Consider the following 16,896-nt stretch of genomic DNA (forward strand, 5'->3'; position numbering starts at 1 on the left):
GCTCAGAGCCTCAGAATACTGAAATCTGTATTTTTTTTAATCTTTTTTTCCTTCTAATTTGTTATTCTTTTCTAAATAACACACTGTTATTTACTCAACAATAACACACAATTATCCTTGTTTTTATTTATTCGTTTAATTCTATAATCTCTGGCTTTTTAGCCATTCCTCAGGAACTGAATTTCAAAATAAAGTCACCGGAAACAGACGTAGGCCTATAAGGGACATTTCGAGCATCATTGCGATACGTACATGATACACACCCACTGAACTGATTACCCAAGATCCTCAGCTAGAAGCTTGGTGATACGCACAGCTTCCGGTCTACCAAGACCCGACCGGACAAAAAGAAGTGGTGCAGGCACGAAACGTGGCGTATCATATGCACGCAAAATCGGACTTCTGCGTATCTATTGCACGCATTTCCAATGTGTAAAGTCGTGTCATTTGTATGCATGCAGACTGAAGAGAGTGGGTTGATCACACCGGTGTGATCATTCTATAATACACTGTTTAAGCCCGGATGCTCCCGGGGGAGACATGCTAACGCTAACGCTACAATAGCATCGGCGATCTTTTCTACTTCATGCTATCTACACAAATGGTTAACATTGAACATTAAAAAGATCAGGCAGTTCAGAAGAATCGAAGGAAGGCAGGCAGGCAGCTTTGCATGACCTTCTTCTGGACGTGTTTCATTGTGGTGAGGGTGAGGGTGAGGGTGAGAGGGTGATAGTGAGGGTATGTCAATCCCTTTTTTGGCAAGACAGTAGTGACGGCCATCTTGGTGACGTGTGTTGTTGTGCAAGACCAGAGATGTAGTTCATTGAGCGGTTTCACACAAAAAAATTGTTACTTCACAGTTTTACGGCAAAAAAATAAAATGTTAACTTAAAATTATCTTTTAAATTGACAAACATCATATGTGTAATTCGTGGCACAATTCAAACGGGATCGAAAGATAACTTTTCTCTCGCCATTGACTTCAATACATAATTTTTCCGAAATAAGGTCCCATGGAGGTCCACCGAAAAGGGAGGGACTTCGCCTCTCAATACCAATAGCAGCACTGTTTGTCCAGCAATACCGTCCAATCAGGTACCGGTACTGACTTAGTACCGGTTCTCGATACCCATCCCTAGTCATTATGATGTATTTTTCCATTGTGTAACAGGTGAGTATATTGTCATTATAACACAACTTATGATAACACTCCTGCACACCATGACACAGCTTTACAATGAACATCCAGACCAATAATTTACCTGGTAAACACGTGACAGATGTGTGCTGTACTCATCCACTGCATTAACAAAAAGCACGAACCAATATGGACGTTCATAGAGTTCTGGTGGAGGGATGCAATAAGCAGTTTCATTTCTTATGAATGCTATGACTCTGAAATAGGTTGTCAGGCATTTTAATCTAAGGGATGATATCTAAATTATTAATATTGCTGTAAAAAATGTGTGTACTCCAATGATAAACAGAAGAAAAAATATTTTTGAGTTATGGTCAGTTAAGACAAAATTATTATTTTATTTCAAAAGTAAAATAGTTTTTCATTAGGTCATACTTTAAATGTTATTTGTAAATATGTATAACATTTAAAAAGTCAAAAAGGTGGCTTTAAAAAATGTAAATATGTAAATCCTGAGGTGACAAAGAAGAAGAAGGTAATATGAATTATACTTCAGCAAAAATAAATGATGTCTGTTTTCCTGCAAACCATTGACATGAAAGCCAGAACTCAAGAGGGTTAGGTTATGTTTGCTTTACCTTCACAATAGGTAGCCCCATTCACATGCTGAACAACAAACACCTTTTGATGTGAAAATAAAATAGTTACTTCTGAATTATTCTTTAATATGAATGAAGCTGCAGTTTGACCAGCTCAAGGAAGAAACCGCACAGTAACGTAACCAGGTGGTGGTTTATTAAATTCATGACACTGTTTACATCCCACAAAAAGCATTATTTAGACCCCCACCACATTTTCACACCACAACATAGATACGTCGTCATCATTGTGACGTCGAGAGAGAGAGAGAGAGAGAGATGAGAGAGAGGAGAGAGAGAGATGAGAGAGAGAGAGAGAGAGAGAGAGAGAGGAGAGAGAGAGAGAGAGAGAGAGAGAGAGAGAGAGAGAGAGGAGTGAGAGAGAGAGAGAGAGGTCACTTCACATACACCTTGTCTTTAATCAAAGGTTCTAACGGCTGTTCGGGTGCTACTGGCGGCCGCTCTGCACATAAATATATTACGTTAAATAAAGCAGGGAGCACGTCAAAACCACGTGTGTGTGTCTGTCTGTGTGTGTGTGTGTGTGTGTGTGTGTCTGTGTGTCTGTGTGAGGGAGAGAGACTCGGCCGCCCTACCTTCAGTGCTATAGAGCTATCTCTGAGGAAGCACACCTCAGAGGTTTTACGCACCACTCTATGAATGCATCCCATCAGCACAGAGCGCACGTGCCCTCCGGACATAGAGCTGCTTGATTGGACAGTGGTTCTGGTTCACGGGCTCGAGGGAGGGTTTTGTGTTATTTAACCTGTTCGTCCCCTCAGACACTGTCTATTACGGGTCCAGTTTATGGACATCAAGCCTACTGTAGGCTACCACTGACATGTTATGTGACAAGAATAAGTGTTGATTGACCAAATATCTACAATATTGCCGTTTGAGGAATCGTTTTCGTTTATTGTGTTTTCTTTTTCGATTAAGGTCTTCAACTTAAAAATGAATCTAACTTGGTAAATAATCTGATGTTCTATGAGGTAGGCCTACTCCCCTCCTGGGCCTGTCACTCCGGAAGGAGGGGGTGGGGGGCAGCCTGGAGCTCCGCAGCGAGGATGATGATGATGGTGATTATGATGAAGAAGATGATGATGACGGCCATTAAAGTTCCTCTGAGCGCGTCAATAATGTCCCATCACTAAGGGGGGACTACTGTTTGAGTTCCAGAGCCCAGACATGCTGGGGCCATCCTGTCCGCCCTTTACTCTTCTTATCTCCCGCTGACGATGAGGAGGAGGATGATGAGGGTGCTGTCTTGGGGATCTCCACCTGCAGACACACCATCACAGTTATTTAGATTATGCAGATCAATTTCCTAAATCATATTTCCATGGGCTACCGCATGTTAGGAACTACAGCAGCCTTTGTCACCATGGAGATCGCTTTACTTCTGTTTGTGTCACGAGATATAGATTAAATATAAATAATTGTTATTATACCGATCTGAGTTCATGTCACACTCCGCAGCACGAGACTATACAGGGTGTGTGTGCGTGTGTGTGTTCATGTGGATGCTCTTCAATAGCATAATTTTCTTTAAACATTGTAAAATAAACGGAATAATGTCATGTTGTAGAGCAGGACCAACTATATATTTTAATGTTTGAAAAAATATTATTATTATTGATTTGATATTAGCTTATTTTTCTGGCAAGCCGTGTGGTTTCTTTAATGTATCATATATGTATATTACACACATATATATATATATATATATATATAGGCTAGCAGACGTTATTGTTGTAATCCCTTTCTTCTGGGTTCTGTCAGTAATAATAAGAAAACACTGAGCAAAGCTGTGAGCTGATAACGTAGTCAGCCCGTGCTGAGTTTGAAATGAACCAATAATTAATTTATATATATTTGTAAATGTTAAACAATGGATTTATTCGAGCGGCGAGTTATTTTGTGAACATTGAGCCCCTGAGGAAACGATGACTGCACTCAGAGCGTCACTCATGTTGTGACACTGAGCTCACATCTTCACAATGCTGCAGTCATCATCATATCTCTCTCTCTTCAAAGCTCAGAGTGTGCCGCGTTATGTCTCCTTACCGGCCACACAGCATAGCACAGCGCGGCAGCAGCGCCTCGTGCCGCCGTCACATTTGGTCTTAAATCAGAGTAAAGGGGTTCTTATGGAACCCGATCATCCCTGTAAAAGAGTTTAGCTCCCATATACCGCATTATGTAAATCAATAATTCAACACTCGGTAAAGCATATTTTAAGTACGTTTACTCTAACATCTAGATTTGTTTTTAAAATGTAGGGTTTCCTTGCTATTTGTATCGTAACATTATGAATATTTCGTCACCACTGCGCATTGTTTTTAAATGTGTCTTAATGCTGCAATATTGATTTTGACTTGGCTTTACTGCGCAATGGAAACGAGAACGCACAGACAACGGTCAGATGGAGTTCCATCAAAGAGAGCTGCTGTGAACCCGAGAGCTCTGACAGAAATGTGTGTATACACGCAGTAAAACTTGAGTTTGAGTTAAACTGTTACACTTTGAATTGTTAGCTTTAAAATACACTGTCCGGGTGCTGGTGATTTAATAAAGAGAAGGTCAACACAATGCGCGTGCTGCCGATCGTGTCAGTAAAATGACTGCAAAGATATTGATATACACACACATCCATCAGACATCCATCCCGTCCCCGTGTGCTTTTGATCTGCATATAGCTCTTCATATCTCCTCAGATCATATCGTGCTGTCAAACTGTAATATGAGGAGGCTTGCAATAAGAACAGCAATAATGGAATGAAGTGAAAATGGATGTGGAATAAAAGTGGATCCTACTAAATAGTTCAGGACTGCACCAACACACAGTCTTATGGATCTACACTGCGGTGTGTTATCATTCATGTTATTAGACATGTCAGCGTTATAAATTAAATTATATAAGAACATGTCATTTTTTTCCCATAAAATGATTTAATAAACATCTAAAATGTTCATGTAATTGAACAATTAAATTAAATTACTTGTTCTACTTTTAATTACTCATTCTTTCATTCTGTTTAACTGAGCGTTTATAAAGTATAATACATAAATATCATGTGCTCACGATGTCCTTTTATTAAAGCAATATCTCACTAATAAAACCGTTCTCAACAATCTTCAGTAGATGTTGTATATGTGATTTTAATTTTAACACAAAATATTTATTTTTCAGTCTTTTATCATTTCCAAGCCCTTTAACGTTATTTTCCAGTCCCAGTAAATGATGCAACATATACAACAAAAAGCCACCATCATGACAGAGAGAAATTACTAGTGAAATATTCACACTGCAACAAAAGGAACATGTATGCAGTAAAACATGCATTCTGTCGCCTATAGTCTATGATTTAATAATGTGACAAGTCTTATATTTTCTATCTTACATCATTTCAAATAATGATTTTACTAACTTGTGATAAATAATTCAGGTAAAGGTTGAAATCAGGCAGATACTTTTTAATTAGTTCAACAGTCTTGGTTTAAATCCACCAGCGTCCTGCCTCTCTGCAGTCCACACTGCATGTTCCATTTTGAGTCAGGCCACAGCTCAGCAACACACAACACAAGAGGGTGGAGAAAGTCAAACATCAAGGAAATGTAAAAGCTTCCATCCTAATTCTCCCTTGGAGTGTAGTCTAAACTCAGAGATCCTGAAATGACCAAGTGTATTACCTCCACCCCCCACCCCTATTTGCTAGCTTAGGGTCATCCTGTTAAATACACTTTAAATTCACTCGGGTTAACCACTTAGTCATTAATGTGAGAGCAAACTGAGGAGCATAAGCAACATTAAAGGCTTACTCTGAGGATCACACTGCACAGTGACTCCTCTGGTTCATGGTCCTCTGAATAAAAAGGATTTTTAAACAAATTAGGAATTCTGTCAACATATGAGATTTATTTTGATTCAACTGTCTCACTAAGCATGGGGACAGGACTGGAGTTTCATGACAGAGTTGACATGAGTTATTAACAGCACTACATCCTTCTATTAGTGATTGCAGTTTGAAATGTGAGGAAAAATGGCTCTCTGGCTTCAATTATGTCCCACACTTCCTATAGGCACCAGGCAACAGACAGGAAATGATTATTCTGTTGAATTCTCTTCTAGTCTATTCTGCTCTACCTGCTCTGTGTGGCCGTTTGTTTCGAACACTGCAGGTTAGCTCTGATCAGGGGATGATGAAGGCCTTTATAATGAGATAAATATGTCAAAACAACAGGCAGATTGTCAGGGCATTAAGTCACTGGTGCTGACTTCTGTTATACAATGGTATATTGCATTTACAATATCCTCTTTATTTTGTCTCCAATATATAATTGCAGAATAAAATATTTTTCTTTTTAAAATCGTTCCACTTTTGATCTTCTCATACAACTAATATCATCATGTTGTTATGTGTTTGCACCACAAGCAAATTCCTTGTATGTGTAAACGTACCCGACTCAATACTGATTCTAATGCAATAAATAAATAACTAAATTATGATTTTTCTAAGAATATAAAACAATTATGCAGGTTGGTGAACTATAAATAAAATAGCAATGTGATACTAGGCTGTGAAAGAGCGTGGCTTTAAATCTCTCTCGGCTGTTCCAAACACTAAATCTGAGCCTCTGTGGTACGCTGTAAAGTTGCATAATGTATATATATATACATAATATATATAAATATATATGGGCAGCACATGCACAGTCCTGAGGATCCCCCAGCAGTCTGTGCGGCCCCAGCATCACAAAGTGTTGCTATGATAATAGTTCTGGCCCCTGCTGGCTCCACTCTGTCTGAGGATGGCGGACTATTTTCTGGCTGCACTGTTAGAGAGACTTGATCATTCACACGTTTCCATTATTGTGTGAAATCTATATGTTTATATGGTTCAATAGTGTGGGGATGCAATATGTTTTACCCCTAGTAATCCAGTGTTAAGGAGTTACGTGTAAATTGTAAAAAGGGTAAACACACTCATATTTCCTGTTGACTCTCTCCTAAGCAGTCACCCCACATGCTTCATGGCTCCATAGCCATACGCACTCTTTCCCTCCTCTCTCCGGTGTAGCTGGACTTTATGCTAGCTTTTGAAAGCTCTGAGCAGCAGCTTCCTCACATGTCCGTGTGTGTGATTCATTCCATCGTCTCACTGCCTTGCCCCCGTGCGTAAAACAGCCTTCTGAGAGCTGGCTGTTCAAACGCTTCTCCTCAATAAATATATCAGATACATATTGCTCGTGAATCTCGGCCAATTGAGATACTTGAAATGTATTTGTTGTGGCTTCTTTGTCGTTATGGTGCTGATATATGAACAGTGGGAGAGCAGATCATAAAGCATTACAGGGAAGTTAAAGCAGTGTGTCACTCTGAGCTCCGCCGTGCAGCGGACTGCAGGCTGCCCGTGAAGGCACCACAAACTCTCCTTCTCTTAATAACCAAGTTTAAACATGGACATGTAGAGGCAGTGATGGCCGCTGACCTTTAGAAAACTGCCCTGTAGGCTACTTTCCGATCAAGTCATTGAACAGCTTCATATTTGAAAAGGCTTGATGTTTTATTTTAGAACAATTTGTTCCCGCTGCTCTTATTTGCACTAAAGACAAACATTTGAATAGGAACAAATAAATGTTGTGGATAATATGTCAAAAGTGATCTTAAATGTTAAAATTAGAGTTGAGCCATATTAAACTCTGTGTTGTGTTCTACGATTACGCACACTATTTTCAGATTGAACTGTCTTTTTTTAATGGCTTTTTTGTCTGATGCGAGCGTCAATGGCAATGAACAGAATCAATGTTTCTGTTGCACTTATTGTAGCTTTTCTTATTGGCCTCTACGGGAGCATATTTGCAGCCGGACGACTCCATTTAAGCTAAACGTTTTAGTATTGACTTCTTAAAAAATTGGGACTACAAGGCCCACTATAATAATAATAATAACAATAATAATAATTACAATAATAATAACAATCATGATAATAATAATAATAATAATAATAATAATAATAATAATAATAATAATAATAATAATAATAATAATAATAACAATATTATATTGAAGCTAGGCATTAGTTTATCTGTGTTAATCATCACAGACGGTAATAAACCCTCATCTGTTCTCTTGTGGCCTGTGAGGACACACTGCAGTGCCGAATATAAAGGCTCAGAGAAGACCTTTAATTCAAGACCCAATATTTTCCACTTCCCCAAAAAAACATTGTCCTCCTCTGCAGCCTGCTGTAGTTTCGGCTCTGCCTGACCTGAGCGGACTGTGTGAGCTTTATGTAATCTTATGCAGTTATTGACTGAGTTGTTATAGAAAACGGGCTCGTTCAGTCTTACCGCCTCTCTCTTCCGCCGCTCCTCCCGGGCCTCCGTCTTCTTCAGCTCGGCCTTGAACGCCTGCGTGTCCCCGTGCTGTCCGTCCTTGTCCAGGATGTCCATCAGGTAGGAGATGTAGCTGGTGGCCAGCCGCAGAGTCTTGATCTTGGACAGCTTGGTGTCCGCCGGCACGTTGGGGATGCACTCCCGCAGCTCCGCGAAGGCCGAGTTGATGCTCTGGGTCCGCCGCCGCTCCTTCCGGTTGGCCGTGGGTCTCCGCTTCACGGGCCGGGGGAGTGTGTGGGGGTGCATACCGACTGCCGCTCCGTTTACCGAGATGGCGCTGGCCCCCGGTACCAAGGCGCCGGGTCCGTAGTGGTGGTGGTGATGGTGGGGGTCCAGGCCGCCGGTGGACCCGCCGCCGCTATTGCCGTGGTACTCAGGGCTGTACCCGGGGGCGAGGCTGTACTCGGTGGGAGACACATCCGCGTGACTTATCAGCCAGCTCGTGAAGTATGGCGGAGCCCCGGTATCCTCGTGACACCGACCGGCCGCCGCCGCCGCCGCGTGCAGGGAGTAGTGGTGGCTGTCGTGATGGTGCATGACCGGGTGGTGAGGGAACCCCGAGACCAGACTCATGCTGACACACACAAACACACACTAACTCACGCAAACACACACACACACACACACACACACACACACACACACACACACACACACACACACACACACACACACACACACACACACACACACACACACTCCGACACACCGCTCTCTCTGCGGTAACTCTCCTCGCTATTTAACGCGGGTCCTGAGCAGAGGTTCGCATCCTGAAGGTTCTACCAGCTTCAGCCGGCCAGGCCCCACCGTGCGGGCCGGTGCTCCGTGCAGCAGACCCGCTGCTCTGTGTTCCGGCCTCTCGGTGCTCCGTGCGGCAGACCCGCTGCTCTGTTCCGGCCTCTCGGTGCACAGCTCCTCCTCTAGGACATGGTTCCTCTTCCTCTTCTTATAAAGTCTCAGCAGCACCTCCTCTCTCTTTATTTCTTACAGTCTATTCCTCTCTCCCTCTGCAGCTCTCATCCTCTCTGGAATCTCTGCAGCCTCAGAGCCGTTTGGCAAGGCAGGACCAGTCCGGGCAGACACCGGGTCACTACTGACCGGTTTGCACTGAGCCAGACTAAAACCAGCCTGTCTGCACGAGAGAGAGAGAGAGAGAGAGAGAGAGAGAGGGAGGGAGGGAGAGAGAGAGAGAGTCTGATTTACTACGTCATCGGTCCTACCGGGGAGGAGAAACTGACTTCAGCATCAGTAGACCAATGGCGACCCCCCCCCCCCCCCCCCCTGGCACCGTCTGAAGGACTGTTTACTTCTCTTTAATGCCAATGGGCCTGCTAAGTAGACCTGCTGGCTCTCACACACACGCTCGCGTACACACGCGCGCGGGGCCACGCGCACGCATCCACACAGCGACAATTAACCTACAAGGTCAGAATAAAATGGGATGACCATGTTCTCACTTCTAACATGTAGAGTGACTAACACAGGCGGTATATAGGCTATTGGTAGGTCAATGTTGGTTTATTTGTTAATTATTTAAATATGTATTTTAAAATGTTTTAACGAAAAATGTAAAGTAGCCTAGGCTATAGCTACGATATAATTTATATTGATAATAAAAAATAACTGTTTGTAGCCAATGTTGTGAGAATCTGAGGCCAGATTCATTTTGATTTGCAGCTTAATACCGCGTCTTCTCGGGATAAAGTCAATCTAAATGTTGAAATCATGCCGGTATAGGCTACATGTTGTGGTGTGTGTTCGGTTTGTCACGCTGAAGGCCGCAGACAGCCAACGGGGCAGGATGTCATTCTTCTGGATTTAAATCAGTTGTATTGCCCTGCTAATCCGGGGATTTATTGTGTTTTTCAAATTTATAATTTTTTAGGAATCTGTCAGATTGTTCGCATATCTATAAATCTTCTTTAATACATAGGCCTAGGCTATGCTATAATATTGGTACAAAATGCCATTGCAGTATTATTTTAGAGCTGTACTGAGGACACACAGCTTTTACATTTCCTCAAAGAAAAGTGAACTCACATGATCATTTACTGTAGTAGCTTATTAAATATTAGAACTAACCTGCGTGGTCCGTGAATATTTTTCTCACTCTCCAAAGCGACCGACAGCTGATGAAAATCGGAGAGCCGACAAGTTATAAAGATGGCTAAAGCACGTTTGGGCTCCTTGGTGTTATTATATCTCCTTACGTCATAATAGAGAGAATCCTAGTAATAGCTAACGGATAATAGCAGAACTGATTTAAAGTTAAAGTCACGACAACGACAACAATAACAATAGGCTACTAATAATATTATCAATAACAGTTATACAACATAAATAATAATAATAATAACAATAAAAACAATAGTAGGCTAATAATAATAATAATAACTATTAAAACATAATTAGCTATAACGTGGTTACAATTGTCGATGTAATCCGGTGTGTGATGCAGGGACACACCGTTAGTGTAGCTTCAGGTTTTTGGTGTGAGGAGCGGGTCGATGAGCGCGCAGCCGGTAGGTCCGGGCTGGTCTCCAGCTGACCCTGTTACCGACCTCCGAGCCCTTTCCCTCGGCTGCCGCGAGAAGAGAAGACCCGCTGCTTGTCCAGAGCTGTGAAACACTGAAATACTCTGTGGACATATTTTATATCCCGCCACGTTTTCCTTTACGTTTTGTCAGTGCCTGATCCTCTATTAGCTCAGTTATGATCATAGTCATAAACTGTCATATCCAATGTGTATCCAACACAAAGCATATAGAAAATTAATGAAATAATATTTCACTGTTCTATTTGTGTATTCAGCAGAGAGAGAGAGAGAGAGAGAGAGAGAGAGGAGAGAGAGAGGAGAGAGAGAGAGAGAGAGAGAGAGAGAGAGAGAGAGAGAGAGAGAGAGAGAGAGAGAGAGAGGGAGAGGGAGAGAGAGGGAGAGGGGGAGAGGGAGAGGGAGAGGGAGAGGGAGAGAGAGAGATTAAAAGGCATATCAGATCTAATCCAGATCTGTGGCTGTATATTGTCATGCAGATGGAAATAAGATAATAACCAAATCTGGCACGAATAATCGTTTCACTTTTTTATATTAATGTTTTTTTTTGGTCCTTTTGAAAAAAAAGATAAAGAATAATAGCATTATTATAATAATAATAATAATTAATATTATATCAATAATAATAATAATAATAATAATAATAATATATGCATACATTTATTCATGCATGCCAACCAAGTCTATTTTATATTTATATTATCATCATTTCTAAATCAAATGACTGCTTATAGAGTTGTGGTCAGGGCCACCTGATAACCTTCCTGGAGCTCGAGGTCACCCTTCAAGAGCCACTAAAGATCCATAGAGTCAGAGGGAGGCTCCTCCAACTTTAACCTTTCAGTCATCAGACTGCAGCTCTATTATTTCTTTTATAGAACCCGAAAAAGAAGCAATGCATTTAGCAGTTTGGTTTGGTTTAGAGGCTGTTGTTTAGCTGCTGTAAATGAGAATGAAGGTCCTGAACACAGCTAGCATGCTTCCAGTGAGGAGCCTGCACATAGAATGATGTTTCCTACATCCACCTTCAGGCTCTGGAGATGTCCCCGAAACACAAGAAGCCATTGGTAGACGGAGATCTGAGGACAGACTGATATGAGTCTGAACGACACAGAAAAATACAGTTATGTGGTGATTTGATGCTTGAGTGAAGATGTACTGTTACCAGGCAGGTTGTGGACCAACTGAATGGCACTAATGCCGAGTTGGATAAATTATTATTCATAGCTAACATTTTCGGGAAACAGTGGGGGCCTGGTAAAGAACTGTGGAGCTTAATGTCACATTTCAGAGTGGACTTACTTACTTAAGTAGGCTAATGGAAAGAAAATGTGATGCAAGTGAAAAACGAGGGGACACACCATTGCATTGACATGTAAACATTAACATGTTGACAAACTGTTGCTTATTTACATATCCAGCAGTTGCACGACAACATTATCATTTCTTGGTGTCTACCAGATGAATGTGAGTCCATTATACACCCTGCTAGCTTTGCTTTGGTCTCTTTTACTCCTGAGGAAACATTCTGTCTCCCACTAACAGCTAGTAGCTAACTTTGTGTGTCTGTCTGAGCTCGGCCGCTGCGGCATAATGAGTGGTAAGGTGGAACCGAAACTAACCAATCTGTAAAACCAAAACAGTTAGCTTAACAATGCTAAAATGCTTCATTGAGCTGGGGAGAGCTGACCCTCTGCACATGTGCTCATTCCACTCATTGCTAATACTGAAACATTGATAACTGCAGCTGAGACATCTGTTTGATTTGCAGCAAGGCCAAGCTGTCAGTGGTTTGAAAATATAACTGAATGACTTGGTTGATGTTGAGGATTGCATTTGAAATGTTCAATGGAAGTTATTTAAATTAATTTAAATAATTGCTATTCATTTATAAGGCATTAATACTACTGTCTTATCAGGAAACATATTGAAAATGCCTTACAAAGAGAAGACCAATGATAACTATTTTTAAACTTCTGTCTGGTGTATAAAGGTTATGAGTGAAGAACCTGTAATTGAATTAGTGAGACAGAATCCCATTAGTCAGCGTGTTAGTGCACACAAGCACCAAACATATTGGATTGTTGAATTGTTCATTTTCTACATTTCAGGACTTAGAAAAGTCAACTGTCTTATTTGTTTTCAGACTGACCCTGGCCTGTGAGGATGTATGGATTATTAATGCCTCAATTGTCAGGCAGCGCTGTTTGTGGCTGGTGCTCACACACACACACACACACACACACACACACACACACACACACACACACACACACACACACACACACACACACACACACACACACACACACACACACACACACACACACACACACACACACACACACACACACACACACACACACACACACACACACACACACACACACACAGAGTGTATCCTGCGTAGCGTCATGCAATGCATGAAGTCCAGCCTAACATGTGGCTGAAATCCAATGGTAGGGCTCACCTGTGATAGCTTTTCATAACCAATGAATATTCACATTTTCTTTGCACTTGTGAATGCTGCACGAATACAATGCATGTTGTTTGCAATAAAGAAAATAAAACCTGTAGAAGGACTGATAGAAAATATCAGCAACAGATAGACGTTGGTCATATACAAAGGCAAAAACAACCAAGCACCTCGATGAATTGTTGATTTAGTTATGAATTAAAAATGACCTGAACATATGGTTGATTTAACTTGTGATAAGACATTATATTACAAATTAGGTTATGATTCCTAGCTATTGTTGTGAAGCAGTTCAAATTTCAATTTAAATGATATTCATCAAGTGCTATGCAGCTTAAACCTGGTTCTTACCAATGTTTGCAGGCTGTAATTGGTGATAAAGATTGGTATGGATAATAAAATGTTTGTAATGCTGGTTATATTGTGGGAGACCTACAGAGGGAATGGGGGTTGGAATGTGTGGAGGAATTCTCTTTGAGGAAGGCATATGATTTATATTTGTTTAAGTGTTGAATGGGGGGGGTGCATTATGTGTGTGTGTGTGTGTGTGTGTGTGTGTGTGTGTGTGAGAGAGAGAGGGAAAGAGAGACAGAGAAGGGGAGCCTGACCGACTGACCTATAGTCTAATTATGTATCATTATCAGGAGACACAAACCGATCTAAATTACTGCAACAGCTCCCATTCACATAGATGGATTACACACAGCGCAGGCCACCACACACACACACACACACACACACACACACACACACACACACACACACACACACACACACACAAACCCCTCCCACCATGTGCCCTATCCTCTGATCTCAGCCATTCCTCCTCTGTATAAATAAACCTGACATAGTAGCAGGGCCTGTGTATGTGTGTGTGTGTGTGTGTGTGTGTGTGTGTGTGTGTGTGTGTGTGTGTGTGTGTGTGTGTGTGTGTGTGTGTGTGTGTGTGTGTGTGTGTGTGTGTCAGGCTGTGTGATGACGTGCAGGTACATTCCAGAGCAGCGGAAGTTTCTTTTCAGAGTGAAGTGCTGTTGTTGCTGCCTGGACTCACTTACATCTGTGCAGTCATCATGTGTGGAGCTCAGCAAATGGCGCATTTCCACTGCAGCGCGTAGCACGGTTTAAGCATGCCGTGCCAAACCCGGCCTGTTTTTTGTTGCGTTTCCACTAGGGGTAGTTCCGGCTAACGGGTACTTTTTCACAGTTTTTCTGGCTCTCCAAAATCCAGGTTCTTTCCGGGCCAACAACCGGGCTGAATATGCTAAACTAGTGAGAGAATCGCTGGCAAGGGGGCTACAACTACAACAAAATGAACATATTTTACCGTGATTGAATTGTAATACACGTTTCAAAATGATGCCGAAGTAACAACATACTGATACCGGTTAGTAAAAACCATGAATTAATGCTTTGACAAGTCTGCAGACAGACGGCAGGTGAAAAACCTAACCCTCCTGTTATATTCGTTTTTTGTAACAGCAATAATATGTGTGGGTCAATTTAACCCACTGCATGTTTAATTATCCAAAAATTGTCAGAAGCCCCAAAATCCATATTTTCTTTTGTACATAGTTTGTACCTTTTATTACTATCAATTAAATCAATATTTAGTGCAATTGTGTTATTCACCTCTCACAGATCATGGTTCCATTAGAATAAGTCACTCGTTTTTCACAAAACATATACATTCAAACACGTTTTTCTATTTTCTTTTTTACATTGGAAAAACCTTGATATAAAATACATTAGTTTTGCATAACATAAGATTTTTTAAATTACTTTTAAAATGTTCCAACTTTTTTTCCAATTGGTTGATGTTGGATAAATAGAGACGAGACACCTCTTCTGTTCAGGGTCAAATTGACCCGTTCACTTAGAATCAAGCCAAATGAGTCATAACATAAGGATTGGTATTGAAAGTATTTTATTGTAACAGCAATTAAGAATGTGTGTGTGTGTGGTGTGTGTGTGTGTGTGTGTGTGTGTGTGTGTGTGTGTGTGTGTGTGTGTGTGTGTGTGTGTGTGTGTGTGTGTTCGAGTGGGGTAGTGTGTCCCCTTCTAGCCTCCACTTTCACTGCCAGGTGCGGGGTGTCTGTCTGTCTGTCTGTCTGTCTGTCTGTCTGTCTGTCTGTCTGTCTCTCTCTCTGTCTGTCTGTCTCTCTCTCTCTCTGTCTCTCTGTCTCTCTGTCTCTCTGTCTCTCTCTCTGTCTGTCTGTCTGTCTGTCTGTCTGTCTGTCTGTCTGTCTGTCTGTCTGTCTCTCTCTCTCTCTCGCTCTGTCTGTCTGTGTGTGTGTGGAAAATTACGATACATATACCGTATATCCCATTTGAGCCCTCTGACCCCTTCTAGCCTCCACCAATGTGTGTGTGTGTCAGATTGACCCGAATACCATCTCTGTGATATAGACATGTAGGGGGGGGTTCCAAATGCATGACATGAACCATTTTAATTTTACTTGTTTATTGCACTAATTAAGGTAAGGAGAAGAAGTTTCATACAAAAAAAATACTTGAAAGTATTTTTCGTAGATTTTCAAACGGGTTAATTTGACCCTGAATGTAACAGGAGGGTTTTAAAATGCGTGTTTTCTAAATGGAGATCAGCTAAGCTAACGTTGTATATGCTCTGACCGTCCACATTCACAACAACGGCCTATACAGACATAAATAAAGCAGCGACTGTATTCACCATGACACAGGCAGTCTGTGGTTTGTACTTGTTTAACTTTTGTCTAGTTTCTGAACAGATATGAGGAGCTTTGACCTCTGAGGGCTAACAGCTAACGGCTGATGTTGTATTTGTGGTTCACATTGAAGATGACGTCACGGCTCCGCCTACACTGCGTTACTATAGTTACTGCCCCAGCTACTAAACTGTAATGGAAACGCAGCATAAAGTGAGCCTGGCCTACTAAGGCCTAACTATACCGTACTAAGCTGTGCGAGGCCCTGCAGTGGAAATGCGCCATTACATCACACTGCCCCATATATTTTATGCTTAAAACTCATGTGGATCATTATGTGCCACCATTGTGAAACCAAAATGAATTATACTTTCAGAAAACAATTCTACTTGTATTTATATTTTCTACTACTTCTACTACTTTATCTACTACTAACAATGGTGGAAATAAGTTCTGCATAAAACATTTTTGATATCCCGTTTAGCAGTTGAAATGTTTATTACTATAGGGGTTCCTAGAGTCTCCAGAGGTGGAATGGGAGCCAGAGCGTTTAACAATCAAGCTCCTCTTCTGTGGAACCGCTCCATGTTCATTAGACTCAAGACTTCTCTCTTTGATAGAGCTTATGCTGCTATAGAATGCCAGGGGACTTTCACCACTCTTCCCTTACTCCTCCTTTTCTTTATCTGTGTGCACTCATGTCACATGTCTTTGTGTAAAGAATCACAAATGACACACACATATACTAACTGTCTTCAAAGTGTGCTTCTCCTATGTCCTTCATTATTTTTTACATTACAATACATTCCATTAAAGGGACGTATTCACAGCACTGGGGGCCAGTAACAGTGTCTTGAAGAGGATTCAGACGGTCGCTGGCAGCCAGTGAAGGGAGCGGAGGAGCGGTGCATTGTGGGAGAATTTAGGGAGGTTGAAGACCAGTTGGGCTCCTGCATTCTGAATGACCTTCAGAGGTCAGAGGAGCTTGCAGGTAGACCAGCCAGGAG

General features: G+C 41.5%; 1 protein-coding gene across 1 annotated transcript; it reads right to left on the reverse strand.

The window, feature by feature from the left end:
• Positions 1 to 1,914: 1,914 nt before the first annotated feature.
• On the reverse strand, positions 1,915 to 9,292 carry hand2 (heart and neural crest derivatives expressed 2). Its single transcript, XM_034120891.1, has 2 exons — positions 8,134 to 9,292; positions 1,915 to 3,060 (listed from the first exon to the last, which is right to left on the reverse strand). Exons 1-2 carry the CDS (start codon positions 8,749 to 8,751, stop codon positions 2,941 to 2,943), a joined length of 738 nt encoding a protein of 245 aa, XP_033976782.1. The 5' UTR covers positions 8,752 to 9,292; the 3' UTR covers positions 1,915 to 2,940.
• Positions 9,293 to 16,896: the final 7,604 nt, after the last annotated feature.

The sequence above is a fragment of the Trematomus bernacchii genome, unplaced genomic scaffold (genome assembly GCF_902827165.1).
Source record: "Trematomus bernacchii unplaced genomic scaffold, fTreBer1.1, whole genome shotgun sequence".
Taxonomy (NCBI): Eukaryota; Metazoa; Chordata; class Actinopteri; order Perciformes; family Nototheniidae; genus Trematomus; species Trematomus bernacchii.